The sequence below is a fragment of the Bufo bufo genome, chromosome 4, assembly GCF_905171765.1.
Source record: "Bufo bufo chromosome 4, aBufBuf1.1, whole genome shotgun sequence".
In the NCBI taxonomy this organism is placed as follows: domain Eukaryota; kingdom Metazoa; phylum Chordata; class Amphibia; order Anura; family Bufonidae; genus Bufo; species Bufo bufo.
The window spans coordinates 117,617,899-117,635,180 of NC_053392.1; the positions used below are offsets into that span (position 1 = coordinate 117,617,899).

Genomic DNA, 17,282 nt, shown 5'->3' on the forward strand with positions numbered 1-17,282 from the left:
AGCCTCCATAAACCTCCAGTCCACCCTGTCGAAAGCCTTCTCGGCATCCGTGCTTAACAGAGTCAGGCCTCCTCTATTCCGCAGAGCATGTTGTATTAACATTTGGACTCTGAAGGTGCTGTCCCTGCACTCCCGCCCCCCAACAAAGCCAGTCTGCTCAGGAGATACAAGGGTTTGTAGAAATGGGGCGATTCTATGTGCCAGTTACTTGGCCCATAGCTTAGTGTCAGTGTTTAGGAGGGATACAGGTCTGTAGTTAGAGGGAAGGTCAGGGTCTTTGTTTGGTTTTGGAAGGACCACTATGTGAGCCTCTAGTGCTTGTTTAGCAAGAGGAGAGCCATTCAACAAAGAGTTGAAGTATGTCTCCAAATGCGGGCCTAATACAGGGAAAAACTTTTTATAATATATGATCGGCAGGCCGGCAGGGCCTGGGCTTTTCCCTGAAGGGGTTGAATTTAGTATTTTTTGAACTTCACAGCGTTCACCTGAGGGGTTCAGTCAAGTGACATTTTTATAGAGCAGATTGTTACGGACGTGGCGATACCTAATATGTATACTTTTTCTTATTAATTAAAGTTTTACACAATAATAGCATTTTTGAAACAAAAAAATTATGTTTTAATGTGTCCATGTTCTGAGAGCTATATTTTTTTTATTTTTTGAGAGATCTTCTTATGTAGGGGCTCATTTTTTGCGGGATGAGGTGACGGTTTTATTGGTACCATTTTGTGGGACATACGCCTTTTTGATCACTTGGTGTTGCACTTTTTGTGATGTAAGTAGTGATGTCGCGAACATAAAATTTTCAGTTCGCGAACAGCGAACGCGAACTTCCGCAAATGTTCGCGAACTGGCGAACCGGGCGAACCGCCATAGACTTCAATAGACAGGCGAATTTTAAAACCCACAGGGACTCTTTCTGGCCACAATAGTGATGAGAAAGTTGTTTCAAGGGGTCTAACACCTGGACTGTGGCATGCCGGAGGGGGATCTATGGCAAAACTCCCATGGAAAATTACGTAGTGGACGCAGAGTCGGGTTTTAATCCATAAAGGGCATAAATCAACTAACATTCCTAAATTGTTTGGAATAACGTGCTTTAAAACATCCAGTGTGTGTATACGATCAGGTATGATGTTGTATCGATCAGGTAGTGTAAGGGTTACGCCCGCATCACAGACATTGACAGACCAAACTCCCCTTTTAATGCACCGCAAACAGTTCATTTGCACAACCGCAAACTCCCCATTTGCACAAGGTTGGATACCAAGCTAGCCACGTCCCGGTGATGTCATTGAAGGTTTCTTCCTCCACCCAGCCACGTACAACACCAAGGGTCCCCGAAAGGTCAATTGAATTGATTTTTCGAACGGGGAGATGGTTAAAAAAACGCTGGCTCCCTCCCCTTTGTTTTTATCCACGGTGACTGCGTCTGCGCCGTGCAATTTACTGTCACACCCGATATGAGTGGTATTTTCTGTAGTACTATTCTCATCAGTTTAATCCCTCTAACGTCCCCAATCTGGGTGCCATTTATTGAATAGATTTTTCGAACGGGGAGATGGTATCAGTGGTTGGCACTGGCAGTGGGCACACTACAGTCAGTAGAAGCGGGCCTGACACACACTGGCAGCAGGCAAGCAACTGAAATTACACTAAAGTGTAAAAATTAAATGCCTTATTTATCGGCAAGCTACTGTGCCACCCGGTATGAGTGGTTGGCACTGGCAGTGGGCACACTACAGTCAGTGGAAGAGGGCCTGACACACTGACTGGCAGCAGGCAAGCAACTGAATTTAGACTACTGTCTAAAAATTAAATGCCTTATTTATCGGCAAGCTACTGTGCCACCCGGTATCAGTGGTTGGCACTGGCAGTGGGCACACTACAGTCAGTGGAAGCGGGCCTGACACACACTGGCAGCAGGCAAGCAACTGAAATTACACTAAAGTGTAAAAATTAAATGCCTTATTTATCGGCAAGCTACTGTGCCACCCGGTATGAGTGGTTGGCACTGGCAGTGGGCACACTACAGTCAGTGGAAGAGGGCCTGACACACACTGGCAGCAGGCAAGCAACTGAATTTAGACTACTGTCTAAAAATTAAATGCCTTATTTATCGGCAAGCTACTGTGCCACCCGGTATCAGTGGTTGGCACTGGCAGTGGGCACACTACAGTCAGTGGAAGCGGGCCTGACACACACTGGCAGCAGGCAAGCAACTGAATTTAGACTACTGTCTAAAAATTAAATGCCTTATTTATCGGCAAGCTACTGTGCCACCCGGTATCAGTGGTTGGCACTGGCAGTGGGCACACTACAGTCAGTTGAAGTCGGCCTGACACACACTAGCAGCAGGCAAGCAGCTGAAATTACACTAAAGTGTAAAAATTAAATGCCTTTTTTATGCAAAGTCCTGTGCCAGCCGGTATGAGTGGTGGGCACTGGCAGTGGGCACACTACAGTCAGTGGAAGTCAGCCTGACACACACTGGCAGGCAACTAACCTTAGATTAAAGTGTAAAAATTAAGTGCCTATTTTTTAAGCAAAGTCCTGTGCCACTCGGTATGACAGGGGTGGGCACTGGCAGTGGGCACACTACAGTCAGTTGAAGTCGGCCTGACACACACTAGCAGCAGGCAAGCAGCTGAAATTACATTAAAGTGTAAAAATTAAATGCCTTTTTTAAGCAAAGTCCTGTGCCAGCCGGTATGAGTGGTGGGCACTGGCAGTGGGCACACTACAGTCAGTGGAAGTCAGCCTGACACACACTGGCAGGCAACTAACCTTAGATTAAAGTGTAAAAATTAAGTGCCTATTTTTTAAGCAAAGTCCTGTGCCACTCGGTATGACAGGGGTGGGCACTGGCAGTGGGCACACTACAGTCAGTTGAAGTCGGCCTGACACACACTAGCAGCAGGCAAGCAGCTGAAATTACACTAAAGTGTAAAAATTAAATGCCTTTTTTATGCAAAGTCCTGTGCCAGCCGGTATGAGTGGTGGGCACTGGCAGTGGGCACACTACAGTCAGTGGAAGTCAGCCTGACACACACTGGCAGGCAACTAACCTTAGATTAAAGTGTAAAAATTAAGTGCCTATTTTTTAAGCAAAGTCCTGTGCCACTCGGTATGACAGGGGTGGGCACTGGCAGTGGGCACACTACAGTCAGTTGAAGTCGGCCTGACACACACTAGCAGCAGGCAAGCAGCTGAAATTACATTAAAGTGTAAAAATTAAATGCCTTTTTTAAGCAAAGTCCTGTGCCAGCCGGTATGAGTGGTGGGCACTGGCAGTGGGCACACTACAGTCAGTGGAAGTCAGCCTGACACACACTGGCAGGCAACTAACCTTAGATTAAAGTGTAAAAATTAAGTGCCTATTTTTTAAGCAAAGTCCTGTGCCACTCGGTATGACAGGGGTGGGCACTGGCAGTGGGCACACTACAGTCAGTTGAAGTCGGCCTGACACACACTAGCAGCAGGCAAGCAGCTGAAATTACATTAAAGTGTAAAAATTAAATGCCTTTTTTAAGCAAAGTCCTGTGCCAGCCGGTATGAGTGGTGGGCACTGGCAGTGGGCACACTACAGTCAGTGGAAGTCAGCCTGACACACACTGGCAGGCAACTAACCTTAGATTAAAGTGTAAAAATTAAGTGCCTATTTTTTAAGCAAAGTCCTGTGCCACTCGGGATGACAGGGGTGGGCACTGGCAGTGGGCACACTACAGTCAGTTGAAGTCGGCCTGACACACACTGGCAGGCAACTAACCTTAGATTAAAGTGTAAAAATGAAGTGCCTTTTTTTTAAGCAAAGTCCTGTGCCACACGGGATGACAGGGGTGGGCACTGGCAGTGGGCACACTACAGTCAGTTGAAGTCGGCCTGACACACACTAGCAGCAGGCAAGCAGCTGAAATTACACTAAAGTGTAAAAATTAAATGCCTTTTTTATGCAAAGTCCTGTGCCAGCCGGTATGAGTGGTGGGCACTGGCAGTGGGCACACTACAGTCAGTGGAAGTCAGCCTGACACACACTGGCAGGCAACTAACCTTAGATTAAAGTGTAAAAATTAAGTGCCTTTTTTTAAGCAAAGTCCTGTGCCACACGGAATGACAGGGGTGAGCACTGGCAGTGGGCACACTACAGTCTGTGGGCCTGCAGCTCCTCACACACAGGCAGGCCAGGCAACTGCAATATGTATATAAAGGAAAAAAAAAAAGCAGACTAATGTTGCAGCCCTAAAAAGGGCTTTTTGGGGTGCTGTCAGGACGCTGTCCTTACAGCAGAGATCAGATGAGTCTTTCAGGACTGGAGTGGACACTGAATTCACTAGCCTAGCTATCGATTTCCCAATTAAATCAGCAGCAGTTACAGTCTCCCTCCTCTCACTAAGACTGCAGCTTCAGAATGAATCTAAAATGGATGCTGTGCAGGAGGTGGGAGGGTCTGGGAGGGAGGGTATGCTGCTGATTGGCTGGAATGTGTCTGCTGACTGTGAGGTACAGGGTCAAAGTTTGCTCAATGATGATGTATAGGGGGCGGACCGAACATCGCATGTGTTCGCCCGGCAGAGGCGAACGCGAACAAGCTATGTTCGCCGGGAACTGTTCGCCGTCGGATAGTTCGGGCCATCTCTAGATGTAAGGTGACAAAAATTGCTTGTTTTGACACAGTTTATTTTAATTTTTTTACGGTGTTCACCCGAGGGGTTAGGTCATGTGATATTTTTATAGAGCTGGTTTTTACAGACGCGGCAATACCTAATATGCATACTTTTTTTATTTATTTCACTTTAACGAAATAATAGCATTTTTGAAACAAAAAAAATTATGTTTTAGTGTCTCCATGTTCTAAGAGCTATAGTTTTTTTTATTTTTTAGGGGCTAGGGGCTAGGGGCTAATTTTTTGCGGGATGAGGTGACGGTTTTATTGGTACCATTTTGTGGGACATACGCCTTTTTGATCACTTGGTGTTGCACTTTTTGTGATGTAAGCTAAAAAATGGCTTTTTATGACAGTTATTTTTTTTTATGGTGTTTATTGGACTGGGTCGATTATGTGATATATTTATAGAGCCGACCGTCACGGACGCGGCAATACCAAATATGTCTATTTAATTTTATTTTTTCTATTTTTAACATTTTTTTTTTTATTCCTTACTTGGGATTACTTTTTTTTACATGTGAAACCTTTTTTTTATTTTATTTTCTTAACACTTCATTTTTTTATTTTACACTTTTCGTCCCCCATAAGGTCATACAAGACCTCTGGGGGACATTTACTTCACATTTTCTTTTTTTTTTCACTGTTGATTTCTCCTGTAACCGGGGCTGACATAGTAGCCCCAGTTACAGGAGAAATGCACCCCCCAGAGAGGCTGTACAGCGCAATACAGCGCTGTACAGCCTCAGTGCAGGGCTGATCGAGGTCTGTGAAAGACCTCACACGGCTCCTGCACTCTCCGGGCCCGGCGGTCACATGACCGCCGGGCCGGAACAGGAAGCGCATAGCGCTTCCTGCTCTGCACACACAGCGCTCTTATGCAGCATTCTAGAAGGCAGGGAAACCTGGGCTTGTATGCAGCATTCTAGAAGGCAGGGAAACCTGGGCACTGTCCCTGCCTTCTCTCTGGGTTGCCCTGCTGTCACTGACAGCGGGCAACCCGATCAGCCACTGCACAATTAGCGTGCAGCTGCAGTTTCTGAATAGACGTTCTGGAACGTCCATTCAGAAATAGAGAACCACCTCCCGGACATTTATGGGCGAACGGGAGGTGGTTAAACTTACCAGCCTATAGTTTCCGGGCTCTGTTTTTGGACCCTTTTTGAATATTGGCACTACATTTGCTATGCGCCAATCCTATGGAACACTCCCTGTCAGTATAGAGTCCTTAAATATCAGAAATAAGTGTCTGGCTATGACATTACTTAATTCTCTTAGGATACGTGGGTGTATGCCATCTGGTCCTGGCGATTTGTCTATTTTTATCTTTTTAAGACGCCGCTGTACTTCTTCCTGGGTCAGACAGGGCACTTTTAATGGGAAATTAACTTTTACATTCTGCATTTCATCTGACAGTTTAATTTCTTTAGTGAATACAGTGGAGAGAAAAAATATTTAATAGCTTTGCTTTCTTCTCATAGCTCTTTGCAACTCCCCCCTCCTTACTCTGAAGAGGGCCTACACCTTCAGATATATACTTTTTCCAATTTATACGGTATAATTAAAAAACATTTTAGGGTTAGTTTTGCTCTCTTTGGCAATTAATCTCTCGGTCTCAAGTTTGGCTGCTTTTATTTGTTTTTTACATATTCTATCTTTTTTCCTTATAGTTTTTCAGTGCTTCCTCGCTACCCTCCTGTTTTAGTGATTTAAATGCTTTATTTTTGTCATTTATTGCTTTCTTTACAGTTTTATTTATCCACATTGGTTTCTTCTTGTTCCTTAACCTTTTATTCCCATACGGTATGTACCTCTCACAATTAGATTTTAGGATGCTTTTAAAAATATCCAATTTTGTGGCTGTATTTTTGTTTTTGAGGACTTTGTCCCAGTTAGTTAGGCCTATGGCCTCTCTTAGTTGGCTAAATTTTGCTTTTTTGAAGTTTGGTATGTTTGTTCCTCCCTGAAAAAACACTCTTTTAAATGATAATTGGAAGGTTATTACTTTATGTTCACTATTTCCCAGGTGTCCCCCGACATCTGTTGTTCTGTCAGGTCTTTTGGTTAATACTAAGTCCAGTATGGCCGTCCCTCTAGTTGGGTCCTGAACCAGTTGGAAAAGGTAATTGTCTTTGGTTATTGCCAAGAACCTGTTTCCTTTATGAGATATACAAGTTTCCTCGTCTATATCTGGGTAGTTGAAGTCCCCCATAATAAACACTTCATTATGATTTGCTGCCTCGTCTGTCTCGTTTAGTAGCAGATTTTCTGTGGACTCTGGTATATTAGGTGGTTTATAATAAACTCCTATTAGTAATTTATTATTGTTTTTGCCTCCATGTATTTCTACCCACAGTGACTCCACATGTTCATGTCCTTCACTTATATCTTCCCGGAGTGTGGGCTTTAGACAGGACTTTACATAAAGGCAGACCCCTCCCCCTCAACGGTTTTGGCTATCCTTTCTAAACAGACTGTAAGGCCTCTTTCAGACGTGCGTCCCGGATTTGCTCTGGATGCGTCCCGGGTGCATTGCGGGAAACCTGCGCGAGTGCGCACACAATTTTAGTCAGTTTTGACTGCGATTGCGTTGTGTTGTTCAGTTTTTATCGCGCGGGTGCAACTGAATGTGGTACCCAGACCCGAACTTCTTCACTAAAGTTCGGGTTTGGGTTCGGTGTTGTGTTGTGTAACATGGTTATAAGGGAAAATAATAGCATTCTTAATAGAGAATGCTTAGTGAAATGTTGCTTGAGGGGTTAAAAAATAAAAAAAATGTACTCACCTCATCCACCTGATCGCGCAGCCGGCATCATCTTCTTTCTTCGTCTTTGAGGACCTGCAAAAGGACCTTTTATTACGTAATCGCGCTCACCACGTGGTGAGCGCGGTGACAGCAGCGCAGGTCCTGCTGAATGAAGATAGAAGATCCTTCTATCTTCATTCAGGACGTGGTGAGGGCGATTACATCATTAAAGGTCCTTTTGCAGGTTCTCAAAGAAGAAGAAAGAAGACGATGCCGACTGCGCATTCAAGTGGATGAGGTGAATTAATTGTTGTTTTAAAAAAAACAACAATTAATTCACCTCATCCACTTGAATGCGCAGTCGGCATCGTCTTCTTTCTTCTTCTTTGAGAACCTGCAAAAGGACCTTTAATGATGTAATCGCCCTCACCACGTCCTGAATGAAGATAGAAGGATCTTCTATCTTCATTCAGCAGGACCTGCGCTGCTGTCACCGCGCTCACCACGTGGTGAGCGCGATTACGTAATAAAAGGTCCTTTTGCAGGTCCTCAAAGACGAAGAAAGAAGATGATGCCGGCTGCGCGATCAGGTGGATGAGGTGAGTACATTTTTTTTATTTTTTAACCCCTCAAGCAACATTTTACTAAGCATTCTGTATTAAGAATGCTATTATTTTCCTTTATAACCTGTTATAAGTGAAAATAATATAGTAAATTGACTTTAATCAATTTACTAACATCATCTCCTAGCAACCATGTGTGAAAATCGCATTGCATCCGCACTTGCTTGCGGATGCTATGCGATTTTCACGCAGCCCCATTCATTTCTAAAAACTCAGAATATAGAACATGCTGCGATTTTCACGCAACGCACCAGTGATGCGTGAAAATCACCGCTTATCTGCACAGCCTCATTGAAGTGAATGGGTCCAGATTCAGTGCGGGTGCAATGCGTTCACCTCACGCATTGCACCTGCGCGGAATTCTCGCTCGTGTGAAGAGGGCCTAACCCTGTACATTATCTGCCCAGTCATAGCTATCATCCAGCCATGTCTCAGTTATTCCCACTATGTCATAGTCCTCCTCATACATCACTAATTCCAGTTCACCAGTTTTATTAGTCCGGCTTCTGGCATTAGTATACATACATTTAAGAGGTTTATGTATATTTTTTACCTTACACCTTTCCTTCTGAACTGTTCTAGTCCCTCCTTCCATTTCTCCCCCGGTCTCTATCTGCACTATCTTCCCATCCTATAACGTAATTACCCTCCCCCCCAGTCCCTAGTTTAAACACTCCTCCAATCTTCTAGCCATCTTCTCCCCCAACACAGCTGCCCCTTCCCCATTGAGGTGCAGTCCATCCCTATGATAGAGTCTGTAGCCGAGAGAGGTCGGCCCAGTTCTCCAGGAACCCAAACCCCCCTTCCTACACCAGTTCTTGAGCTACTTACCTTTAACGTTGTCATTGTTTCTGATATGGACCCTGACCGCTGGATTACTCCAGCCCCTCCCAGTAATCTGTCAACCCAATCCGCGGTGTGTCGAACTCGAGCGCCAGGAAGAAAACACACCATTCGATGATCCCGGTCTTTGTGACAGATTGCCCTATCTGTACCCCTAATAATTGAGTCTCCCACTAACAGCACCTGTCTGGCCTGCCCTGCTCTCCTGGTCCCCTGCTTACTGGAGCTGACATTCCCCTGACTGGCAGAGGAAGTATCCGGCTGCAGCAGTGCTCTCCCTGAACTGACATCCCCCTCATCTGCCAACCGTGCAAACTTGGGGTGTGTCAGATCAGGGCTAGCCTCCCTGGCACTCTTCCCTCTACCCCGCTTTCTGTTACCCAGCTAGCTACCTCACTTTCATGAGCCTCTTCGCTACCACCCTCCCCCACATCTACCCCAAAGAGTGCTTGCTCAAATTTCCAAATTGTCAACGCTTCTCAGTGTTGAAATTCGGCCGTTTAGATACTCAATGTGCGATTCCAAACTGTCAATTTGCTCACATTTTGAACAAAGATATGCATCCTCAAACGGCTGTTCCAGGACTGCATACATTAGACAAGATGTGCACTGGACTCAGCTGTCAATAATGGAACACATACTAAATGGGGATTACGCCTGAAAAGAGAAAAATACAATAAAGTGCAGTGATAAGAATCTAACTTACTGTAGCCCCCTGCTAAAGTCCCAAAATCTGAAGTCACGTAATCTAAAGTCATACACTTAATACAAACACACACTTAAACTCACATTATTTGCCTGCTTGTATAAATGCAGATCTCAAACCAGCCTGCTTTTTTTCCCCTCTGGAAACTCTTCTGAATTAGCACCTTGTCTGCTGATTAGGCTTTAATTACTTCTCCTGTCTTTGACTCTTCAGCTTGTTTCTGGTTTAACCCTTTGTCAGCTGTTTTGGCTGCTTTTGATTCTCTTAGTTTAGAATCTTGCTCGTTTTACTCTCCTGCTACTCTTTGACATCTGTTAAGTGTTGGCTGTGAGCTGGCACCTGTTCTCTGCTGCCTTATTCCACAGATGTAACCTGGGTCCCTAGCAGCCAAGTCCAACCAGCCTGATGGTGGGCTCTGGTGAACACCTAGAGATTGGAATTTGCTAGTGGTGGTCCTGAATGTTGACCCTGTACTCTTCCTCACATATGTTTATTTACAGAGGTATCATTATGCACAGCAGGATCAACCCTACCAGGCAGTATGCCTGGTTTAAAAAGGATTGATTCTGTTTACAGATGCTCTTTAAACCCTTCCTAACAAAGCCACTTTTCACCTTCCTGAAGTTGCCAAATTTAGCAAATCTGACATGTCAATTGATGTGGTAATAATTTTGGAATGTTTTTACTTATCTGAGTCTGAGAATATTTTCCTTTGACACATTGTACTTCATGTTAGTGGTAAATTTGGGATAATAGTTTTTCTTTTTTTGGGCTCCCCTTGGGCTCCATATTGAGCTACTTTGCATATTAATAAAACCGATTTTATAGACAAAATAAAAGACACAGGGCAGTAATACTAGTATATTTTAATGTAAATCGTGGAGACTATTGTGGTGATGTTATTAGCTCAGTAAGTAAAATCCAGGTGACAGTGTCCCTTTAAATTGTCTTAGTATTTGAGTTGCATTACTGAATTAAATGGACTTTTGCACAATATTCTAATTTTTCCAGTTTCACATGTATGCAACTTTTTGGTCAATTTTATTTTGCTTTTTAGGAAGCAGGATAAAGAAAAGGCTTGCACCGTGCTGGAACTATTACACAATAAAGAAAAAAAATCATGTTTTTTCTGAAAGACATATTTTTTATTTTAGTTGGTGATGGTCTTGATTTTTGCAGATGAAGTGACATTTTCATTTGGGGTTATTATTCTTTTTGTGAGGCGAGGTAACCAAAAAATGGCCGTTTTTTTTTTTTTACGGTGTTCAACTAGAGCAGGTCATTACGACTGCACCTATACATATGTAAAATTTAGTAATTTCTTTTTTTCCACAAAAGCATTTTTGAAAAAAAAAAACTTTTGTGTCACCATTTCTATTTTTTTCTGGCAATGGTCTTGTATGAGGGCTCATTTTTTGTGGAATGAGTTGATGTTTTCATTGGTACCATTTTGGGGTACATGTGTTTTGTAATATTTTAATTTCTAATTTTTTCAATGTTTACCTGATGGGGTAGATCATGTGATTTTTTTTATAGAGCAAGTCGTTACAGATGCGGTGATACCTAATATATTTCTATTTTTTTATTTATTTTTTTATTGTAAATGCCTTGATGAAGAAAAGGGGCACTTTTTTTTATTACTTAAAAGGGTTGTCTGACTTCAGCAAATGGCATTTATCATGTAGACAAAATTAAAACAAGGCACTTACTGTAGTACCCCAGAGCTGGCACTACCATTCCCATACCCTTCTACTGTCTCTAATGGCTAACAAATAATGTAATCTGTGTAATTGATTCCAGGTCATTTGATATTGTGCCTTAATAATATTGTTGTGCAATTATTTTCTTTATGTACTATGCCTGGTTCACGAGCAGGTGGCAGTATATCTGGCATAGAAAGATCTTTATATAGAATGGAACTTACCATTCCATTCTCCCCCCTGTTGGACAGAAGTGCTTCCTACCAAGGGGGGGGGGGGGGGGTTGCGGGAAGCATACATGTTGCAGTGAGGGGAGCTCCCCTCTCCTGCAGCAGGAGTCTCCCAAGGGAAGCAGTTCATAGTTCACCATGACTCCTTGCAGTTCCTAGACAGAGTATTACAAGGGGGTCAACAGCCAAAGACACCCCACTCAAAGGTATCATAACTGTCATAAAGTCCAGCTACCAGACCAAAGTCAGAATCTAGCACAGCAGAGAAAGATAAAGCAAGGTATCCAAGTTAGCCTGCCAGTTTACCCCAAAACCTGCTGGAGCCAGATGAAGGCCAAATATTGTCAGGATGCAAGTTTATTCAAGTAAAGCTGTGGAACTTTTACCAAGTCTGGACTCTTACTCCACCAACTATCACTCTCCCCTTTATTGCTATGGAGCCTAACCCTGGGGAGCGACCAGGAGTATCCAGGTAGGAGCACTGTGACACAAAAAAAATACTAAGGCCGTCTCACCACGACACCGAGACATGAACGACACCGAGACATGATCAGCCCTGGGGGGCAGCACGTTGCACTTACTAATGTATTGCGATTGTGTATATTGCCTCCTTTGTTGATTTGATTCCTTTTTACATTGCATTATATACTAATGGATGGATTACAGGGTGGTCGTAACCCCTGGATATGAGCAGTGTATAATGTTTTTGGAAAATGAATCAAGCCAGCAAAGGAAGCAATATGGACAATCACAATACATTGTATTAACTTTCTGTACATGATTTGCTGAAATGAGATAAACCCTTTAAAACTTTACATTTTTTATCTTTATAAAACATCTTTTTTAACTTTTAACTTTTTATTTTTGTCCAGCTATGGAACTTTTGAGGGTTTAATCCTTTTACAATGCTGTACAATACATGCTGTCAGTTTTACATGGATCCTGGGGGCTGGACCTCATAGGCCTCCTTAGCTGGCAAGCTCTGAGGCATCTGTAAGGCCTTGAGCTGCCTTAGCAGCCATGAGCATCCAGCAGTTGCATTGTGGGTAGTCAATAGGATAAGAGAGGAAGTTCACTCCGTCTGTAAACCTCTTTTATGCAACAGTCAGCATTGAGCGCGGCATCTGAGGAGTTAATCTGTAAATATCTGCCTTTTTACCAATGCTGGCAGTTACAGCAGGGTTCCAGCTGTAAGTAACATCCTGGCCCCTATACTGATTAGGCAAGAAAAGCTCCCGTGCCCACCTCATCAGTGTGTTGTACATGTATAGCATATGTCGGGAAGGGTTTAAATTATCAAACAATCAAAAATGACTACAGGACTCAACATTGTAATGCTGCCATGTTTGTGAGAAAGCTAATTATTCTCTTACCATCTGTGTTTTCAAATACAGCAGTGTGAGGCAAAAAAGCCACATCTCCTTTCTCCACTAGACACCTGGAGTCAAAATACAAATAGTAGTTAAAATGAATGTAAGCTTTTTGGGCTTAAAACTACTTTTTCATTTGGTATTCATTAAAGGGAACCTGTCACTATAAAAATGCAAATTAATTCTGGCCTTTGAAGTCAAGGAGGCGGTGCTATCAGTGAGATGCACATTCATGGAAAGATAGCTGTCAATCACTGATAGGACCGCCTCCTTCACTTCAAAGCCCAGAATTAACACGAATTTAAATGTATAAAACACAAATTATACTGAATATTTCCTATACTACATATCAATCTACTCAGCTCCTTCTGCTCTATAACATGGTGCCTTCAGTTCAGGCACCCTATTCAATGTGACAGGTTCCCTTTAAACATTTTTAGCCACTTATGAGATACATGGGAAGAAAATCTGTCTGTTTACAGAGTATCACTTCTTAGTCCCATCAACTGGCGGCTCCTGTGAAGGATTATCTCTGATCTCCTGACCTCATAAACATTCATTTTAGCTAAACTCTTATCAAACAGGTAAGAATATAGCTTAAATGAGTTTTTATGAGGCCAAGACCTCAGAGATGAGGCTTCACATGAGCCATCAGCCAATGGGACTCAGAAGTGATACTCTGCTGATTTTTTAACCCTCTTATCTCAAAAACAGTGAAGAAAACAATTTTTTAACGCAAAATGAGTAAAATCCAATCATAAAAAAATTGCCCAAAGGTGTTCATAGCCTTTAAGGACAGGCCAATTTTTGTTTTTGCACTTTCATTGTTTCCTTTCTACATTGCAATAGCTTTTTATATGTTCTGTTCACATAGCCATATGAGGGATAAGTTGTATTTTTAGCGGCACCATTTAATTTTGTTTAGCTTGTACTGGAAAATTAGAAAAAAATTCTTTGTGGGGAGAAAGTATAAAAAATGTCATTCATGCCATGTCATTCTGTCCTGTGTGAGGGCTAATTATTATTTTTTGCAGGATTAGCTGTATTTTTTATTGGTATCATTTTAAACCGTCTCTGTCACCAGTATCAACCCTATTAACCCCTTAATGACCGGCTCATTTTTCACCTTAAGTACCAGAGTGATTTTTGCAAATCTGACGTGTCACTTTATGTGGTAATAACTTTTGAACTCTTTTACTTATTCAAGCCATTCAGAGATTGTTTTCTCGTGACACATTGTACTTTATGATAGTCAGAAATTTGAGTCAATATATTTCACCTTTATTTATGAAAAAATTCCAAATTTACAAAAACAATTGAAAAATTGGCAATTTTCAAAATTTCAATTTCTCTGTTTTTAAAACAGAAAGTGACACCTCATAAAATATTTATTACTTAACATTCCCCATATGTCTACTTTATGTTGGAATCATTTTGTAAATGTCATTTAATTTTTTTGGAACGTTAGAAGGCTTAGAATTTTAGAAGCAATTCTTAAAATTTTTACGAAAATTTCCAAAACCTACTTTTTAAAGACCAGTTCAGTTCTGAAGTCACTTTGTGGGACTTACATAGTGGAAGCCCCCCATAAATGACCCCATTGTACAAACTACACCCCTCAAGTTACTCAAAACTGATTTTACAAACTTTGTTAACCCTTTAGGTGTTCCACAAGAATTAAAGGAATATGGAGATTACATTTCTAAATTTCACTTTTTGGGCAGATTTTCCATTTTAATTCATTTTTTTCTTTAACACATCGAGGCTTAACAGCCAAACAAAACTTAATATTTATTACACTGGTTCTGTGGTTTACATAAACACCCCACATTTGGTCGTAAACTGATGTAACGGTAAACGGCTGTGCGCAGAAGAAAAGGAACGCCATATGGTTTTTGAAAGGCAGATTTTGCTGAACTGGTTTTTAGATGCCATGTCGCATTTGAAGACCCCCATGATGCACCCCACAATAGAAACTCCCAAAAATTTACCCAATTTGGAAACTAGGGGATAAGGTGCCAGTTTTATTGGTGCTATTTTGGGGTACATATAATTTTTAATTGCTCTATATTACATTTTTTGGCACCATTTTAATATTTTTTTTTTCAACATTCATCTGACAGGGTAGATCATGCTATTTTTAAAGAGCAGGTTGTTATGGACACAATGATATCAAATATGTCTACTTTGTTTGTTTCAGTTTTAAATAATAAAGCATTTTTGAAAAAAAATTATGTTTTTGTGTCTCTATTTTCTAAACGCCATTTTTTTTTTCTGCCGATCGTCTTGTGCAGGGGCTTGCTTTTTGCAGTAAGAGTTGACGTTTTTATTGGTATCATTTTTGGGTACATATGATTTTTTGATCATTCATTATTACACTTTATGGGGAAGGGTGACAAAAAAATTGGTTGTTTTAACACAGTTTTTATTTATTTATTTTTACAGAATTCACCTGAGGAGTTAGTTCATGTGACATATTTATTTAAGTTTTACATAATAGCATTTTTGAAACAAAAAAACGATGTTTTAGTGTCTCCATAGTCTGAGAGCCATAGCTTTTTTATTTTTTGACCGATTGTCTTAGGTAGGTTCTCATTTTTGTGGGATGAGGTTACAGTTTTATTAGTACTATTTTGGGGGGCATACGCCTTTTTAATTGCTTGGTGTTGCACTTTATGTGATCTTAGGTGACAAAAAATAGCTTTGTTGGCAAAGTTTTTTTTTTTTACGGTGTTCACATTAGGGGTTAGGTCATATGATATTTTTATAGATCAGGTTGTTACGGCTGCGGCAATACATAATATGTCTACTTTTATTTATTTATTTCACTTTAACATAATAATAGCAGTTTTGAAGCAAAAAAATCATATTTTAGTGTCTCCATTGTCTGAGACATAGGTTCTCATTTTTGGGTGGATGAGGTTACGGTTTTATTGGTACTATTTTGGGGGGCATATGCCTTTTTGATCGCTTGGTGTTGCAATTTTTGTGATGTAAGGTGACAAAAAATGGCTTTTTCTGGCACTGTTTTTATTTTTTATTTTTTACGGTGTTCACCGTACGGTGTTTAGTTCATGTGATATTTTTATAGAGATGGTTGTTATGGACACGGCAATATCTAATATGTCTACTTTTTTTATTTATTTCACTTTAACACAATAACAGCATTTTTTAAACAAAATCTGGGGAAAGGGGCATTTTTTTTTTTTTTTACTTGAAACTTTATTTTTTTTATTAAAAACACTTGTTTTTACTTTTTTTTATACTTTATTTCTGTCCCATTCTGGGACTTCAACTTTTGGGGGTCTGATCGCCTCTGAAATGCATTACAATACATCTGTATTGTAATGCATTGCCCGTTAGTGTATTACACTGAATAATACACTAACAGGTTGCCAAGGAGACACAGCCTGAGGCTGGATCTCCTCGGCACCCATAGAAGGCAGGTCCCAATGCCGTGCAAGGCATTGGGCAGCCTCTGCACGGCATCAGCCTACCTTGTCACACATCGGTCCCTGCCACAGCAGCGCAGGGACCCGATGGGCTCCCTCACCCACAGCAAACCCCCTCTATGACCCCAGCATAGAAGGGGTTAATCCGCCAGAATCGCTGTAAACAGGATGTAGAGGTAAAGAAGATAGGCAGCCCAAAAATCAAGAAAGCAAAGGGGTAGTAAACGGAATATATAATCTAAGCTCCCATACATTGGATAAAAATGAAATTGCGGCTCTGTCAAAAGGGCTAAAATATGCTCCATTCAAACAGATGAACAAATTTTTTTAGATATACATCGATCCATTACAAAAATTAATATTGCCAAATATATGGCATTGAATCCTAAACTTGATCCGGTAGAGATTTAACAATGTGACATCATCCACACAGGTTTAAGGGAAAAATGTAGTTTTTTTTCCCCAACCGAAAAATAATGAATGTGTTGATGCTTTTAAGAGAGGCTTACTAAGGGAATTATAACTTGATTTATGGAGAGAAACAAGGTTTAAGATTTTTAGAAAAAAACACCAAAATAGTTTTAAAGCCAGCAGATAAGGGGGGTGGGGGAGAGTTGTTATTTTAGTATTTTGGATAAAGAAAAATATGAAGCAGTGATGAGGGGTTTGTTACAAGATGAGAAGACATAAGAAATTAAAAAAAGATCTGACAATCAATTTAAAAAAAAAGATCTGGAGATATTATTAAAAAGTAAGAGAGGAAATTATTTTAAATAAAAAGGAATATGAATATTTGGGAATTAAACACCCAGTAATCCCGGTCATTTATTAGCTTCCTAAAATTCATAAAAGTATTACCAACCCGCCTGGGAGACCAATAGTCTCCGATATCAACTCCCTCAATAGCCGCTTATCGGAATATACTGTATAGATTTTGACCTACAGAAGT

General features: G+C 41.2%; 1 protein-coding gene across 39 annotated transcripts in view; it reads right to left on the reverse strand.

Moving 5' to 3' along the window:
* Positions 1-17,282, reverse strand: part of LOC120997603 (saxiphilin-like) — a 390,951-nt gene that overhangs the window by 17,873 nt on the left and 355,796 nt on the right. For all 39 annotated transcript variants that reach the window (XM_040427730.1, XM_040427728.1, XM_040427745.1 and 36 more), the window contains one exon: positions 12,885-12,949. In XM_040427730.1, coding sequence (XP_040283664.1) covers positions 12,885-12,949 — 65 coding nt within the window. The remainder of the gene's footprint in view (positions 1-12,884; positions 12,950-17,282) is intronic.